The sequence below is a fragment of the Apis laboriosa genome, unplaced genomic scaffold, assembly GCF_014066325.1.
Source record: "Apis laboriosa isolate Shangri-la unplaced genomic scaffold, ASM1406632v1 scaffold5_cov152, whole genome shotgun sequence".
Taxonomy (NCBI): domain Eukaryota; kingdom Metazoa; phylum Arthropoda; class Insecta; order Hymenoptera; family Apidae; genus Apis; species Apis laboriosa.
The window spans coordinates 345721-361870 of record NW_025223857.1 but is presented as its reverse complement, the minus strand read 5'-3'; the positions used below and the strand labels follow the sequence as shown (position 1 = coordinate 361870).

Genomic DNA, 16150 nt, shown 5'->3' with positions numbered 1-16150 from the left:
GATCAGTGACAGCACGCCCCAATATACAGCAACGCGGAGTTCATTGATCACTAAACACTCATGCACCGGCACTCCCGCTGTAAAATCGTTTTCGCAATACTCGTGATTATTAATAAGTCGTTTACCCCACTACTACCCCGAAAGTAGATTTCACGAATGATCTCTATGTATCCCTGAACGGCGAACAAGGAAATCTCCAAATTGAACCACATTACACATCTATGGAGCACACGTCTCCGCCTTGGCATAAATTAAATGAAATATCAGAGGTTCTCAGCATGCAACGAATAATAAAATAATTCATTGATAAATTAATGTAAATGGTAACATCTGAACATAGCGAATCACGAAATAGTAAAACTCGATTTTCCGAAACATACCTTGACCAATTCAAGTCCAATAGACAACTAACTACTGGCATTGCTTCTACGGCGCGCGATGTACGCCAAGGGCGGAGCCACACTAAAAGAACACAAACAGCGACATCCACGAGAAAATTCGAGAACTCGAATCGCTCAAAAACAACTTTATTGTATCATAGATATAACGATTTTTTTAATTTTCCATTTTTTCAAATTTTTTATATGTGCATACCTTGAGAATTAAAAATAAAAAGAAATCAAAATTTTTCTTCAATTATGTATACTTATTTAATATTTATCATTTACCTTTTTCTTATTCGTATCTCCAATAGATACACTGATTTCCCTGATAGGGAAAGTAAAGCCGTACCTTGCTTTTGCGCATAGCTGAATTCGTTTGTTTCGAGTATTTCGTAAGATGGCGCTTCATACCTAAACGTCACGACAACTGTCAATTCTCAGTTATCTACAAACCACAAATGTCAAATCAACGAAAGTAAACAATAGAGGTTTTTATACTTTTATTTCATGCGTATAGTATTTAAATTATTTTACAATATATTCTCAATATATTCTCAATCGTATGAATACGTGTGAATGATTATGAAATTCTGAAATAATTTTTTTATCAATTATATTTGAAAAAATCATTAATAGCATTTCAATACATATGTATTATACTAATATATTAATCATAATTAATTTATTTTGAAATTAATATAAAATTCTTCATTTATTCATTACTCTATAAATATTCTATAAAATGTTCATGTTGCAGGATATAAGAATAATTCTTCTTAATGTGATTTTGATATATATATAATTATTATAATTATATTGAAGAAAAATGTCAGACGAAGAAGATACTGCAATATTATTGAATAGTGCGAATAAAACTATTGAAAAATCTATAAATAAGGTTCCAAATGATTATCAATGTTTACCTCCTAAAAATTTAAGAAAACCACTCCCAAAAGAGAATGATAATTTAACACCATTAACATCTGGAAATAAAAATATTTTTGTTTCCATGGTAGCAATTTTAGCAGGTATTGCTTTTGGAAGTGATATGAGCATTGCAAAACCTATAGCTCCTTTAATCAAACATGAATTCAATTTGAATTGTTTTGAAAAAGATTTTGTTATAAGTATTTGGTTTGTTGGAGCTCTTGTTGGTGGTTTAACCGGTGGTATGTACAAAAAAAATTTCTAAAAATAAAAATAAAAATGAATGAAATAAATAATATTAATAATATAATACTTTATAGGTTTTTTGATCGATTCATTCGGTCGACGTTGGACCATGATATTGACGTTAGTTTTTCTAACTTTTGGCGCTTTATTATCAGCTTTGGCAAATCATTATATTTTATTACTTGTCGCTCGAATGATTTGCGGATATTCTGGATCTGTATCTGCCATAGCTCATTGTATATATATGGCAGAAGTATCCGAGTTAAATAAACGCGGATATAATATAATATTATATCAATTGGGCGTAGCTACTGGATTTTTGATTTCCGTCATTGCCGCTGCGATCAAAAATATTGATTATCAATGGCGATTTTCCATTGGCATAACAGCCGTACCTGCTTTGACCGCTTGTATAATAACCATTATATTTCTTCAACGATCTCCACCGTTTTTACTTTATAAAAGAATGGCAAATGTTTCGAAAACATCGTCAAAGAAAGCTTGGTACACAATTTTTGAGACTTTAACGATTATGGCTTTTTTACTGATATTTCAACAAGGTACTGGAAAACGGCAAGTTTTATATTACGCACCAAGATTGTTTGCATTATTAGGTATTTGTTCTAGTAAGTGTTGTGATCATTATTCTTTTACTCTCTCTCTCTCTCTCTCTCTCTCTTTTTTTAATTCGAACAAATATTTTTTTGCTTTATTCATTATACAGACGTTGCAGAAGTCACAGCCTTAATATCGCTGGCTATCGTGAAGGTATTTAGTACAATGTTATCTTTGATCATAGTAGAAAGATGTGGTCGACGAACAGCTCTAATTACATCGGCAACTATCTGCATGACTACAATATCGTTACTATCTTTACTTGCTACGATAGATAGGGGAGACGACAATCTAGATGTTATAAATAATCATTGTAAGAATCATCGTAATGAAGAAGTTAAAATTCATACCATTTTACCTACTGGATCACCACCGCCGTTCCCCTTACTACCGACTCCATTAGCTATTGTACCACCTAGTCCAGAAACATGGACACAAATTAAAGCATCTTGCGAAGTATATTTTTCTCATTTATTCATATTCACGAGCATTGATGGCATTCAATTAAATTACTTCTATTTTATTGTAGATACAAAATATTGCTGTTTCGGATGGTTTAACCGATAGTTTGCGTATTCTAGCAGTAATAACGTTACTCGTATATGAAGCAGCATATGCTTTAGGACTTGGACCAGTACCACTTTTAAATCTCACAGAAGTTTTTCCTGCAGCAGTACGAGGGAAATGTATCAGTTTCGTTTCCATTGTAATATGGATAACTCATATTATTGCTACAGAATCTGTCAGTGCTATGACAAGTAAGTTTCCTTCTATTCTTTTCTTCTATATATTTAAAAATATATATACGTGTATTATTTTTCATTTAATTATGCATATAATTATTCTTCTTTCAGAATCATTGACATTAGCTGGGTCCTATTTATTTTATAGTTTCATGTGTCTCGTTACAATATTTTACGTCTTTCTTTTCATTCCTGAAACAAAAGGCAAATCTTTACATCAAATTGCTCAAGAATTAAGAAAAATTTCTCTTGGGACGCGTATATGTAATAATTTGCGCAGTTTACCGCTCATTTGTCACATTCAATGGATAAAACGATATAATGAAAATACAAATAACGGACAAAGTACTTTAATTTGAAAATGAAATTTCAAATTATCAAAATATTGGATTATCCCAAAAGTTCCTGTAATTTTTTATTATTGAGATTTAAAGTAATTTCTGAATCATTTTTGAACTACTAAAAATTATTTTATAACAACTGGTTTAGGATTAAGTTTGTTTCGAAGTTATTAAAAAAAAAAAAACATATTTTTTCAAAATAAATAGTTTAAAAGCTGCGATAAATTTCAAGATAATCCAATAAACATATATAATCCTTATATGTCAATGAAAGTATTCTAAATATTATCTTTATCTCATTTTGAATTAATTGTGTAATCTCATTAATGAATTAATTATCAAAAATTTATTTTAAAAACTCTTCTATACGATATTGTGTTCAATAAGTATTGTATGTCGATAACACATACACGTGTACTTCCAAAAATATATTATCATAACTGCCGATTATTATAGAACATATCACACAACGTAATAGAAATGTCAAAATATGTAAATCATTTTTGATGCCAAAGACTGACTAGGTTTTTAATTTCATCTTTTCATCTTCTTTCAATTTATTAAACAAGAGATTATTAATAACAATTCTATTAAAAAAATTTATATATAATTCGTGTTGATTTTATTTAATGACACGTTGCATGACACGTAATTACTTGTGTGGAAATTTTAATTGAAAAATTAGTAATCAAATATTAAGGTAGATATATAAAATTAGATATTTTATAGTATAAAGGCAGATTTTAAATTATGTTTAGAAATAAATATTTGACATTTGAATAAGAAAATATATGACATATAATATTTACGATTTTTCAATAATCATAATATTATTTTTTTCATTTAAATAATATCATTTTTTTCATATTTTTTCGTATGTATCGCTATGCGTATATACTTCTTTAAATAATTAACATTTATCATATTCACTTTGATATTGATTGCAATTTTTTTTTTTTACATATAATAATAATGTTGCAATGTTCTTTGGTGCCATTTAAAATAAATATCACTATATAAAAATCTTTTATTATATATAACATTGCTGTATATAAAAATAATTTTCATATATATAATTATTGCAGATTTACAATATTGTAAAATGTAATATTGTACTTGACAAAGATACAATTGGTTTATATACCTAATAAAATATATAGAAAATATAATACTTCTGTTTTAATCTCTCACTCTCTATGTGCGCACACATACATACATACATACATACATACACATAATAATTGTCTCAAATAATTTCTTTCATTTTTATGAAAATAGTAATTTTCTCTTTATATCACTTAATCCACATATATGTATATCTACATGCATCCATATATTTCATAATAAATTCGATTTATAAACTATACTATATACATTGTTTCTATTTCCTCTTTTTCTTATTAGTCAATTAAAAAACTAATCACGTAAAAAGTATAAAAAAATAACATTATTCTATTTGAAAATAAAATTAAGTATCACTCTTTTGCAAAAACATTTGGCCTAATAAACAAATAAGTATATTAATAATATTAAATCATTATTATAATCTTATTTACGAATTTATTCAAAATATTATTTCGTTGTGTAATGTAAATATTTTTTATATCTTTTTTACAGTAGACCCACTAAAAGACTTTTTTTTATTCCAAGTTAATAGTTTTGGAGGTGATAAAACTTGTTCTAAAAAGATATGTCTTCTTTCTTTCAAATTTAAATCATTATTGCATAAAGATTTATCGTTTTCGTAAATAAGATCGATATTTTCTCGATTTGAATGAGATTTATCGTTCGAAGTATTTTTCTCATAACAAACTTTAAACGATGCGATAGGGGCTAAATTCTCTTTATCGTATTTTATATAATCGGTCGACTTTTTTAAAATTACCGAAACATTTTTTTTCGATGTCTCGATTTCGGGAGAAGCAGCGGATTGTCCAATTTTAATAGCCTTATTAGGAGTAACAACATAAACTAGTTGCGACTTGGATTCAAATTTTTCCTTTAATAAAGAAAATTTTCGTTTTGGATAATTGATCGGCTTTTTACGCAGTTTATCGCAGATCGGTTCCAATTTTTCCGTATTATCGGAGTTCGATTTCACCAATTGCGTAGAAATATACGATGTAGTATCTAGCCGTTTCGTATCTGCAGAATTTGAATTAACGTTCGTAATATTAGAAGATATTGTATCGGATAAATTATTATGTACAATCTTAACATTTTCAACAGGTACCAACGGACTCATTTCGACGTACAAATCATTTTCCTTCGAATCAGACTCATCTTTTCGAGAGGAAATAAATGCTTGTTTTTGTAATTTTGTTTTATTTCCTAAAATTGGCGAATCGGAAAGTATCGCGTCTATCAATGGTGTCTTCTTAATCGATTCTATCGTACAATATTTGACTAAATCTTTAATAGTATCAATCTCATCTTTTTCTCCAATAATAGACTCCGATTCCTCCAAACGATTGATGTAATTCCTACTACACGTAACAGGATCTTTGAGATCAGTTTTGAACAACGCCTTCGTAAGCTGGGCCTTCTTTATCAAATTTTTCGGATCAAAATCTTCCCATTGACTACCCGTCGTGTGATACACATGTCTAGGAGAATTTTCGGCCGTGTATTTCCTGATTTGATCTATCGTGCTAACTAATGTGCTAACTGAATCACAATTGGATTGATTATATTCAAATTTTTCTTCCGTGGCCATTTCATCGTGCTCTTCCAATATGGTATCTAGCGAGAACATTCCACCTTTGTCATCTATTACCACTGGCTTTGCGATATATAGAATGGAATTTTGTTCGTCTACATCAGCGATTCTTTTCGTAGAAATATCCTCACTGTATGCAGTTTTTAATTCTCGCGAATCTATCAAATCATATGTAAGCGTGTCAAGATAATCATCTTGCTTTAGAATCCCTCTTAATATCGAGCTTGCGCACGTGGTGTCGGAAAATTCTGAACTGTAAGTGGTGCCTGTTGTTGTGCTCGTTAATGTATCCCTTCTCCTATCTCTGACAACGCTGTCATCATGGATGTACGTTTCTATATCTGTATATCCTTTCCAACTACGAATACACCATGGTGGCCTAGCCACACCAAGAGGGCAAACGTTCTCATAATCGTGAATCGAAGTAACGCAACTCATCGTTTCGTCCCTCTGTTGTAACTCCTTAGTTAGTTTTTCCGTTTCCTCTGTTTTTTCGCAACTCTCGTTAAATATCGTTGGAGTCTCCATTCTGTCCCTTAACATTGTAATACTGTTCAAATCTTTGCAAATGTTACTCAAAGAGCAGTTCTCTGATTCGTTGTGTTTCGTACTTATATCCAGTATCAAATTTCTATTGGTTATAAGTTTCCCTCGGTCGTTACTTTCCATTTCAAGAATAAGCTGATTCGAGAAACAAATACCACGTCTCTTTTGCAATGGAAGACAAGAGTTTGAATCTTTTGTTGAAACGTCTTTGTCTATATCCAATCCGTGAATCGTCGGCAAACAAATACCTCTGCGTTTCTGACGATGAATATCTTTTTCGTTCGAATTGTTATGATCGTCATGAATTTCAAGATATTCACAAGTATTATCAGCTATGGAAAATGCATTACTCGGTAAAATATTCGACGATGGATTTTCGTCTTTTGAAATATTGTTGTGCGCCGACTCGCATTCCGAAACAACGCAAACAGCAGTTGATGGTGAATCGTTTTCAATTTGGCAAGTTTGATTGATAACACCGTTTTCCGTACATTCCGAATTTTGTACGATGTTCGTCAATAAATATTGTTTATCCGTTGTGATTTCTTCGGAAGTGGTCCTTTGAGAACGATCAATAGAACACGAAGACGTCGTAAACGAGTTAGGATAATACTGTTTAAAAGATCTAGGAGTAACAGCTTTGTTGGTTACAATCTCAGATTTTTTATCACCAGTCTCAGATATATTTCCAACTTTGGACGGATGAAATTTTCCATAATAGAATAACATACTTATCAAGCCAATCATCATTCCTCCAATTATAAAACTAGTCATTATTATTATTTTTTCAGTTTTAATAATATCTTTAAAATATAACACGAACACAACTAAAAAGACTATGTTTTCTATTACAATGATGGAATAAAATATAAATACTCTATATCGAGATTTACCAATACGTAAATTAAAAAAATCAAAACAATAAATCAATCCTATAATACAATTATAAATACGCTCTTCCCATATAGTTGGGCAAAAATTTGTGTTTTGAAGAAGTACCCAAATGGTCATAAAGAGCCAGTGGAATCCTGTAACATTCACAACGGAACACACGCTATATGAAAGACATAAATCTATTTTGAGCAATCTTGTTAACTCACTTTTATACTTACCAAGAAACAATAAAGACCATTGTCTTAAACAGACTGCTGTTAAAACCAAAACAGCTATTCTGGATATTAACATTCCAGCTCGCCAAAGACCCTGAAGAATTAATACTATCCATGTTGCTTCATTATTGTCAGGATTTATTTTTTGCATAGCTTTTGTATATGTACCTATAGCCCAGCTCAACGAACAAAAGGAGACTATGGCAGATAAACCTATTTAATTATTTATTTAAAAATATATTAAATGTCATTTTGAATATAATTATTATTTGTATACATCCAGTAAAGTCTTTAGTTAGTGACAGTGACAGTGGCAGTGGAAGCCATAGTATTTTTAGCACTTCAAACACCCACCCTACTCTAAGAGAAGAGAACATTATTTTTAAAGTTTCAGTGCTGCAAGCTTCCAAATAGAATGCTTAAATAGTAGCCATGTAATAGGATTCTAACACTAAAACACATTACATTCTGATAAAAGAAGATAAAATAATATGAATAATATCTATATTCCTGTGCTTCTGTTATCTTTGGGGGCGGACCAGAGGATATGAAGATATGTAGTCATTCAATTTCAGTTTCCTCCCAAATTCTTCAAATTATACTATCTATTATATTTAAAGTATTTATATGTCAAAATATTATTATTTTTAAAAATTCTTCAGATATAAGAATTTAAATGTCGAACAATAATATATTTGTATTATTTAAAAGTGAAATGTATGCATATTTTTGCTAATATGTTCTCAGGATTACAAGTAAGTATTACTTTTATATAAATATTTAATATAAATATAAAAATAAAAAATATTTATATTCTTCTACAGAGGCAACTTACATTATTAAAATTAATTATGATATTTGTTATAACATTTATGTCATTTATATTAATATTAAGTTTGCTATGTAACTCATGTTTACATATAAACAAATATATGAGAACTAAAAATTTTATTAATAATGAAAATAATAAGCATAGCAATCTGATAAGTAATAAATCTATAGCCATGTTTTCAATAGAAGAAATGAAAAATATAAAAGAACAACTGAATTCTAGAAAAATTGAATTAGAACAATATTGTAAAACCATAAGTAGAACAAGTTCAAATTTAGACAATGTATTATCAAATATGATTATAGATACGTAAGTAGATAACAATTTATTTTATATTTAAAATGTTACATTGTAAAATGTAATTTATAAATTTATATTCCATATATTCTATATAGAATTCATGGATTATCCTGGTGCCCTATATACAAAGCAGCAAGTTCTACTTGGATGAAGCATTTTGCTACACTTGGAGGTGTATTAACTGAATCAGCTATGGAATTAATTCGTAGAAATATTTTACAAATTAATACAATTGTTAGAAAAGCATTTCCACGTGATCGAGATGTTAAAAAAACATATCAAGTATGTATATAAGATAAGATAACAAAATATATTTAATTATTTATGTAAACAATTTCTATTTCTAGAAATTAAATACAACAACGAAATTTTTGATAGTGCGCCATCCATTTGAACGTCTTGTTTCTGCATATAGAGATAAATTGGAACATATAGAAGGAAGAGATTATTATTATAAAAGATTTGGACGTCATATTACGCACAAATATCATCGATATAGAAAACCAAATGAAACGAAATTAGAACCTACATTTACAGAATTTCTTCGATTTATAGTAGAAGAAAAATACTTTGATGAACATTGGGCACCATTTATTGATACTTGTGAACCTTGTTTAATTCCGTATAATTATATTTTAAAATTCGATACTTTTGATAGAGATCAAAAATTTTTAATACAAGAATTAGGATTAAATGAATATCTGTATGAAAAAAATGATTTAAAAAATATAAATCCACGTGGAGTTACAACTACTACTCTAGTTAAAGAATATATACAAAATGTTCCTAGATCATTGCTTGATGAAGTTAACAAAGTTTATGAAAATGATTTTAAACTTTTTTCCTATTTACCTATATAATATCTTAAAATATTTAAGAATAATAATAGACATAAAGATGTGATAAATAATTATGTTTAATAATTTTTATTAATACAATTTGAGCAATAATAATCTCTACCATAGACTTAACAGCTTCTATTTTTTTTTTTAATTTTTTAGTTGAAATAATTATTTTATATTTTCTCTTACTTGTCCATAATGGTGTATAACGTAATACTGCCATAATATATAGTTGCAATATTAATTGCGGAGCAGCCCCCATAAATGACTCAAATAAATGCAACATACATATATCACTTTCCTGTCTATATACCCAATTTTTATCCTTCATAAATCGTTTGTTCCTTAATGAATGTATTGTGGAGTAAAGTAAAATTAAATACCTAGAAAAATCAAATTATTTGCCTTATCTAGAAAAGGCATAACAAAACTAATTATAAGAAAACATAAAATAATACCTGTGTAAAACTCCTAAGAATAAAAAGTGCAATAACCAATGTATATTTTTAATAGAACCATCGCTGTGATACCATCTTAAACTAAATATTTGAATAATACCAGCAGGTAAAATTGTAAAACTCAAAGCAAAACATCCCCAAACAAATTGGCCTTGTAGAAAATATTTCATAAAAACAATACTATCTATAACAAAAATATTTTATAATGATATTTATGTTTTTTTATATATTTTTTATATATTTTGTATATATATATTAATATTAGAAATACAATTCTTATTAAAAAAAAAAATCTTAAAAATCCTATTAGTTTTTAAATTTATATTTATCTAAGATCTAGAGAAAATCAAAATGAATTTAAGAAAAATTTTTCAATAAGAAAGTTACATTTTTTATATATTTTATATTAAAATTAAAAAAAAAAGAAAGAAAGAAAGAAAAAATGCTTAAAAATCATCATAGATAATTTTAAAATGTGAATTTTATATTATTATGATTATAATAACATTATTAAAATATATACAAATATAATACATATTTTATATTTATAATATATATTATATGTATGCATATATACATAAATATATATATATATATATGTATACGAATATATATGTAGAAATTGAAGAAGTTACGATATTCTACTTTACATACAAAATATATTAAACATACATCAATTTGCCAATGATCCTTTACACTTATTAAAACATGTTCTTTAATAAATTTTATTATTTTCCATAGAAAAAATTTCTTTTTCAGGAATAGCTATATAGTATATACACTTTTATTCTTTGTTCACCTGTTGCTATATCGATGAAAAAAAAACTGACAGAAGTCAAGTAGTAAAACAAATCTAACAATCTAAATTGATAACATTCTATTTCTCTGTGTAATGTTATTGCTGATGCATTTTTTTTCACAGTTTCATAGCACGAAACATTATCATGTTTTAACTCTGCCGCCGCCATCTTCCCGGCCATTCTTGATTTAATTTCACGCAAATGAAAGAACGTGTTCCGAAATCAGCTATATACTTTCCACTTTTTTCTTTGTTTGGAAGTTTTTTAAGTTTTTATTAAACATGATATACTTTATGTTATTAAATTTCTTTCCAAGTATGTTATGAAGCTATTTTTTCTAAAAAGAGAATTAATTTTATATAATTGATTTCATTCATCGAAAAGAAAATCATAAACATATACACATATATAAATTTTATATATACACAAGTTTACATACATACACGCAAGCGCATTATATAGTTGCGATTTTCAACATGTCCGTAAAATAAAATATGGCGAGCATTTGATGACTAGACGTATACATACGATCTAGTGCTTGTTGTTCTTTGCTGACATTGAAATAAACATATTTCTGAGAATATGCTTATAGTTTAATTTTCAACGTAAATTATATCACAATATAAATTGAGAAAAAAGTAATAGTTTTTGTAGATATTAACCTTATAGAGGAAAAAGAATTTAACTTTACCTAGAAGTAAATTAAAATTTTGAATAGAATTGGCGATACCATAATTTTGGTATTACATTAAATATTGTCAAGTATGCAAAGATAAATGAGAAAATATTGACAATATTTTTCTATTATTAAGAAATGATACTTTACTGCAAAATATTTATGTTTAAAGAAGAATCTTGTGAATAATTAGGTAAAATTATCATTATCATCTTTCCTATAATGTAAGTAGTTAAAAATATTATATTAAAAATAGTTAAATTTATATTAATATTTGTTTTTAAATTTATAATATTAATTTGAATATAAAGAAAGCAATATTAACTTATATTATTCTTTTTTCTTTTTTTTAAAAAAAGAACAAATAGGAATGTTATACTATTAAAAAGAAACCGAAGCATCATGTATAGTTTTGAAGGAGATTATAGACGTAAACCACAACAAAATTTAGCAGGTGCAAGTAGAAGAGATGAAAAATCAGTTTTATTACAGCATGCTCAATTAAAACGTTTAAAACGAGAACAACAGCGTAAAAAACATAATGCAGCATTAAAAATTCAAGCATTTGTGCGTGGTTTTATAATAAGAAAGAATACAAAAATAATTAAAAGAACAGAATTTGACGAGGAACAACAAATAAATGGTCGAAGAAATTTAAATCTAGATGAGTTAACAATATATTTCCAAAAATTATTGTTCTTTTATAATCATACTTTGGATGCTAACAGATTAATATGGATACTTCAACATTTTTTGAAACATCAGCAAGAAATTAAACAGAAATGTGTAAATTGTTCAGATTGGTTATGGAGATTAAGGTAAATTCTATAAAAAAAAAAAACATAATATAATAAATATTATTCAATATTTGATAATATAAATAAGATAATATTATATCTACAGATGGATTCTTCGAATGTGCATGCAACATAATTCAGAAGCTTTGATGAATGGAACTTATTCATTGGCTATACCATTGAGAGTGATAGAAACATTTACAAGTCAAGAAGATGCAGAAAAAGTTTTACACGAAAATAGTTATAAATATTTAAGAAACATCTTCGTTTATTTGATAAAGCATAAATATTTTGATCAATTAAGAAAATTAATAGATAATAAAGTTCCATCTATGTTGGAACCTACTTCTGTTCCTCCAACTCCAATTTCAAAATGTTTAGTAGATATGATTAAACGACCGTTAGATTTAATTTCTTTTATAGAACAGGAAGATAATTTTTCTATGCTTGTTTTACAAGAACTTTGTAGAAGTATATTATCTCCAAAAATGTCTGATGCAGTAAGAATGTTTATCATTCCATCATTATCTGAATTTATAGAATTTCCCTATATTCAATTGATTAAATGTATTAATAGAATTGAAATTGAACCAACGATAAGTTTACTTTATTCCATTTTATCTTTAGAATCAAATCGACTTTGTAAGTATATAAAATAGTTTAATAATGAAAATAGATAAGAACATTAATAACAGATTTTTCTTTTTATTACAGCTGCATGTAAATCTAAAGATATTCTTATTAATTATTTACAAGTTCTGGCATCTATGAGTTCAACTATAATACCATTAATTGTTGAAGAAAATATAGAGCAAGCGAATGATTCAGACTCAGAATCAACCACAAGTATGATTGATCAAGATCAAGCCGATATTCTACATGAATGTTCAGAAATGTTGAATGAAGAGCAACATGTTCAAGGAATACTCTTAGCGGTAGATCGAAGCAAAGATCCAGCTATATTACAACCATTGTGCCAACTTTGTCATCATCTATTGATCACTAACAAATTAGCCATTCATAAATATAAATTATTATATATGCTCGCTTTTAAGCCAATATTTTTAAAAAATTTATGGGCCGCTTTATTATCAGCTTGTCAAATGTCATTATTTGGCGGAGCAACGCCTCTCTTGCAAATCATATCACGGGGTATTGGTCTTTCTACCGAAGATACAAAAAAAATAATTCCACTATTAGCTGTATTTTGTTCACTATTCAGTCTACTTATTGCAACATTACATGATACAGAATTTTTTATTCAAGATCAATCATTAGATATTAACGGACAACAAGCAATGCCGTTTACAACTTCGGAATTAGTATTGTTATCAAGTCATTTAAAAGGCGTTTGCTTAGGTTTGGTCGAACTTGCATTTCCCGATAGCCGACCAACTGTGCGAGACGATTATAAAAGAGCTGTCCTCGGTCCAACATGTTCCCTACGAAATCAACAAGATACACAAATGTGGACTCATTTATTCAAAGTAATAGTTGGCTTATTACGTCAGTTGCATATGCGAGACTTGAGACGACAATTTTGTCCAGAAGGTCATTGGATAGCTTCGAATATTGTAATACCAATTGATAAACCTCAAGATTTCACATTTCGTAGACGTAGATTGAGAGGATATATTCCTTTTCAAGGATTACGAGTGTTTACTCGTGAAGAATTAGAAGAAGGGCCACCTCTCACTGCAAAAGAAGTTCGAACATTAACGCTTCTTCGCGAAATACCATTTGTTGTACCATTTAATAATAGAGTAGTGGCATTTCAATCATTGATTTATCGAGATAAAACGAAACAACAAGGTGAATTGACGCACTTCATGCAAGGACCATCGATACAAATATCGGTAAGAAGAAACTATCTCTACGAGGACGCATTTGATAAATTATCACCGGAAAATGAGCCAGAATTGCGATTAAAAATGCGCGTACAACTTTTTAATACAGCTGGTTTAGAAGAAGCTGGTGTAGACGGTGGTGGTCTTTTTAGGGAATTTTTATCGGAATTATTAAAAACAAGCTTCGATCCTAATAGAGGCTTTTTTAGGCTTACCAAGGATAATATGTTGTATCCAAATCCTACAGTGCAATTATTAGTTGATGATTTCCCGAAGCATTATTATTTTATCGGTAGAATTCTTGGAAAAGCTTTATACGAAAATTTATTAGTGGAACTTCCATTTGCAGAATTTTTTCTATCAAAAATAGTTGGTCGTCAATCAGATGTTGATGTTCATCATTTAGCTTCTTTAGATCCAATTATGTATAGAAATCTTTTGTATCTAAAAAGTTACAAAGGTGATGTTGCGGATCTTGGTCTAGATTTTACCGTATTATCAGATGAATTAGGTGAAAGACGAATCGATGAATTGAAACCAGGTGGTGCCAATATTCCTGTTACAAATCATAATCGTATCGAATACATTCATTTGATGGCCGATTATAAGTTAAATAAACAGATTCGAGCGCAGTGTTACGCATTTAAACAAGGTATAGGTAGTGTAATACCCCTGGATTGGCTTCAAATGTTTAACAATAAGGAACTACAAGTTTTGATATCAGGTGCACAAATTCCAGTCGATGTAAACGATTTAAAATTACACACTAATTATACAGGAGGATATGCACCTGATCATCCTACAATCACTGCATTTTGGAAAGTTGTTAATGAATTTAATGACCAGCAAAAAGGACAATTACTCAAATTTGTTACGAGCTGCAGTCGACCGCCTTTACTTGGATTTAAGGTATTTACAAGCGGTTATTTCTTTTTTGATGACTAATTAATAAATATATGTAATGTAAATATAAATACATATATATATATATATATATATATACATATATATTAATTTTTTTAGGAACTCGACCCACCTTTTTGCATTCAACATGCTGGCAGTGTTGATCGCCTACCGACTTCTAGTACCTGTATGAATCTGTTAAAGCTACCAGAATTTCCAGATGAGAAAACTCTACGCGAGAAACTTTTATATGCAATACAAGCTGGTGCAGGTTTTGAATTGAGTTAAAGCTCAAATTTATCTTAATTTTAAGTGAATTCTTTTAGTTAAATCGGTGATACCTGATTGTATATAAATTTTAAGCGTAATTAACATTAAGTACCCGTATTCGAAAACAAAATGCAAAAATGAAAGTCATAATTCATTATTGGATAAGTGATTTAATTCAATGTTAATTATGTGCTTTAAATGTCTGTGTTTGTCTATAACAGCGAATAAGGACAAGATAGATTGTGTTTCAATTTTTTTTGTCTGCTACAGGGCAGAATAATTTAATAAATCTTCGTCGGATCAGGCAATAAACATAATATTGTCAGGAGGGGCCAATTAATTAGTCTATTAAGGAGACAATTATTAATACAATGAACAAATGTGTATTGTTTGTAAAAATACGTCAGTTTATCCTATTCAATACGTATCAACTTATACGCATATATATATACGCATATGTGTATATATACCTAACGTATTTATGTACTTTATTTGTTGTTATTTTTCTGCCCTTGGCCTATAACTTGTAAATTGTGTATATTTTTTGTATTACATCATAACTATCAACAACTATGATATCAAATGTACATGTGAGAATAGACATATATATATATATATATGTATATATACATATCTATGTATAAATATATATGTGTATATATATAAATATATATATGTATTTATGAATTCGTTAATTTAGTGTAAATAATAAAAAAAATCCTGACATGTCATATACATTTATTACAAATATGTTATTTAAATTTGAATAGTGTTTTAATAAAGGTTGTACACAAAT

General features: G+C 28.3%; 4 protein-coding genes across 7 annotated transcripts; 3 read left to right on the top strand and 1 right to left on the bottom strand.

Annotated features, from left to right (window-relative positions):
• Window positions 1-812: 812 nt before the first annotated feature.
• Window positions 813-3996, top strand: LOC122718075 (solute carrier family 2, facilitated glucose transporter member 10-like). 2 transcript variants are annotated; one of them, XM_043942756.1, is made up of 6 exons: window positions 813-858; window positions 1141-1552; window positions 1631-2182; window positions 2281-2627; window positions 2701-2929; window positions 3026-3996. In XM_043942756.1, exons 2-6 carry the CDS (start codon window positions 1210-1212, stop codon window positions 3271-3273), a joined length of 1719 nt encoding a protein of 572 aa, XP_043798691.1. In that variant the 5' UTR covers window positions 813-858; window positions 1141-1209; the 3' UTR covers window positions 3274-3996. The 2 variants fall into 2 exon arrangements, with proteins under 2 accessions (XP_043798691.1, XP_043798690.1); XM_043942755.1 differs by having other exon boundaries at window positions 817-871.
• A 320-nt stretch (window positions 3997-4316) lies between these two features.
• On the bottom strand, window positions 4317-11191 carry LOC122718217. 3 transcript variants are annotated; one of them, XM_043943069.1, is made up of 5 exons: window positions 10861-11188; window positions 10062-10245; window positions 9793-9986; window positions 7633-7842; window positions 4318-7548 (listed from the first exon to the last, which is right to left on the bottom strand). In XM_043943069.1, the coding sequence occupies exons 1-5, from the start codon at window positions 11039-11041 to the stop codon at window positions 4856-4858; spliced, it is 3462 nt and encodes a 1153-aa protein (XP_043799004.1). In that variant the 5' UTR covers window positions 11042-11188; the 3' UTR covers window positions 4318-4855. The 3 variants fall into 3 exon arrangements, with proteins under 3 accessions (XP_043799003.1, XP_043799005.1, XP_043799004.1); XM_043943068.1 differs by having other exon boundaries at window positions 4317-7842; window positions 10861-11191; XM_043943070.1 differs by having other exon boundaries at window positions 4317-7842; window positions 10734-11000.
• LOC122718220 (carbohydrate sulfotransferase 9-like) lies at window positions 7795-9751 on the top strand. The gene is made up of 4 exons (XM_043943076.1): window positions 7795-8384; window positions 8454-8770; window positions 8857-9043; window positions 9109-9751. The coding sequence occupies exons 1-4, from the start codon at window positions 8349-8351 to the stop codon at window positions 9619-9621; spliced, it is 1053 nt and encodes a 350-aa protein (XP_043799011.1). The 5' UTR covers window positions 7795-8348; the 3' UTR covers window positions 9622-9751.
• Window positions 11192-11390: 199 nt separating the features above from the next.
• LOC122718218 (ubiquitin-protein ligase E3C) lies at window positions 11391-16055 on the top strand. The gene is made up of 5 exons (XM_043943072.1): window positions 11391-11761; window positions 11897-12355; window positions 12441-12976; window positions 13049-15090; window positions 15205-16055. The coding sequence occupies exons 2-5, from the start codon at window positions 11940-11942 to the stop codon at window positions 15370-15372; spliced, it is 3162 nt and encodes a 1053-aa protein (XP_043799007.1). The 5' UTR covers window positions 11391-11761; window positions 11897-11939; the 3' UTR covers window positions 15373-16055.
• The last annotated feature ends 95 nt before the right edge of the window (window positions 16056-16150 follow it).

What these genes read in the sequence shown, in the direction of transcription:
- LOC122718220 (XM_043943076.1), top strand. Translation starts at nt 8,349, where the DNA reads ATGCATATTTTTGCTAATATGTTCTCAGGATTACAA. An exon ending in ATATGTTCTCAGGATTACAA is followed by an intron (nt 8,385 to 8,453) that starts GTAAGTATTACT and finishes ATTCTTCTACAG; the next exon opens with AGGCAACTTACATTATTAAA. An exon ending in ATGTTAAAAAAACATATCAA is followed by an intron (nt 9,044 to 9,108) that starts GTATGTATATAA and finishes TTCTATTTCTAG; the next exon opens with AAATTAAATACAACAACGAA.
- LOC122718075 (XM_043942756.1), top strand. Translation starts at nt 1,210, where the DNA reads ATGTCAGACGAAGAAGATACTGCAATATTATTGAATAGTGCGAATAAA. An exon ending in ATTATTAGGTATTTGTTCTA is followed by an intron (nt 2,183 to 2,280) that starts GTAAGTGTTGTG and finishes TTCATTATACAG; the next exon opens with ACGTTGCAGAAGTCACAGCC. An exon ending in ATCTGTCAGTGCTATGACAA is followed by an intron (nt 2,930 to 3,025) that starts GTAAGTTTCCTT and finishes TTCTTCTTTCAG; the next exon opens with AATCATTGACATTAGCTGGG.
- LOC122718218 (XM_043943072.1), top strand. Translation starts at nt 11,940, where the DNA reads ATGTATAGTTTTGAAGGAGATTATAGACGTAAACCACAACAAAATTTA. An exon ending in GATTGGTTATGGAGATTAAG is followed by an intron (nt 12,356 to 12,440) that starts GTAAATTCTATA and finishes TTATATCTACAG; the next exon opens with ATGGATTCTTCGAATGTGCA. An exon ending in TTTAGAATCAAATCGACTTT is followed by an intron (nt 12,977 to 13,048) that starts GTAAGTATATAA and finishes TTTTTATTACAG; the next exon opens with CTGCATGTAAATCTAAAGAT.
- LOC122718217 (XM_043943068.1), bottom strand. Translation starts at nt 11,041, where the DNA reads ATGGCCGGGAAGATGGCGGCGGCAGAGTTAAAACATGATAATGTTTCG. An exon ending in TTTCATCGATATAGCAACAG is followed by an intron (nt 10,246 to 10,860) that starts GTGAACAAAGAA and finishes TTTTTGTTATAG; the next exon opens with ATAGTATTGTTTTTATGAAA. An exon ending in TTATACACCATTATGGACAA is followed by an intron (nt 7,843 to 9,792) that starts GTAAGAGAAAAT and finishes ATAATTAAATAG; the next exon opens with GTTTATCTGCCATAGTCTCC.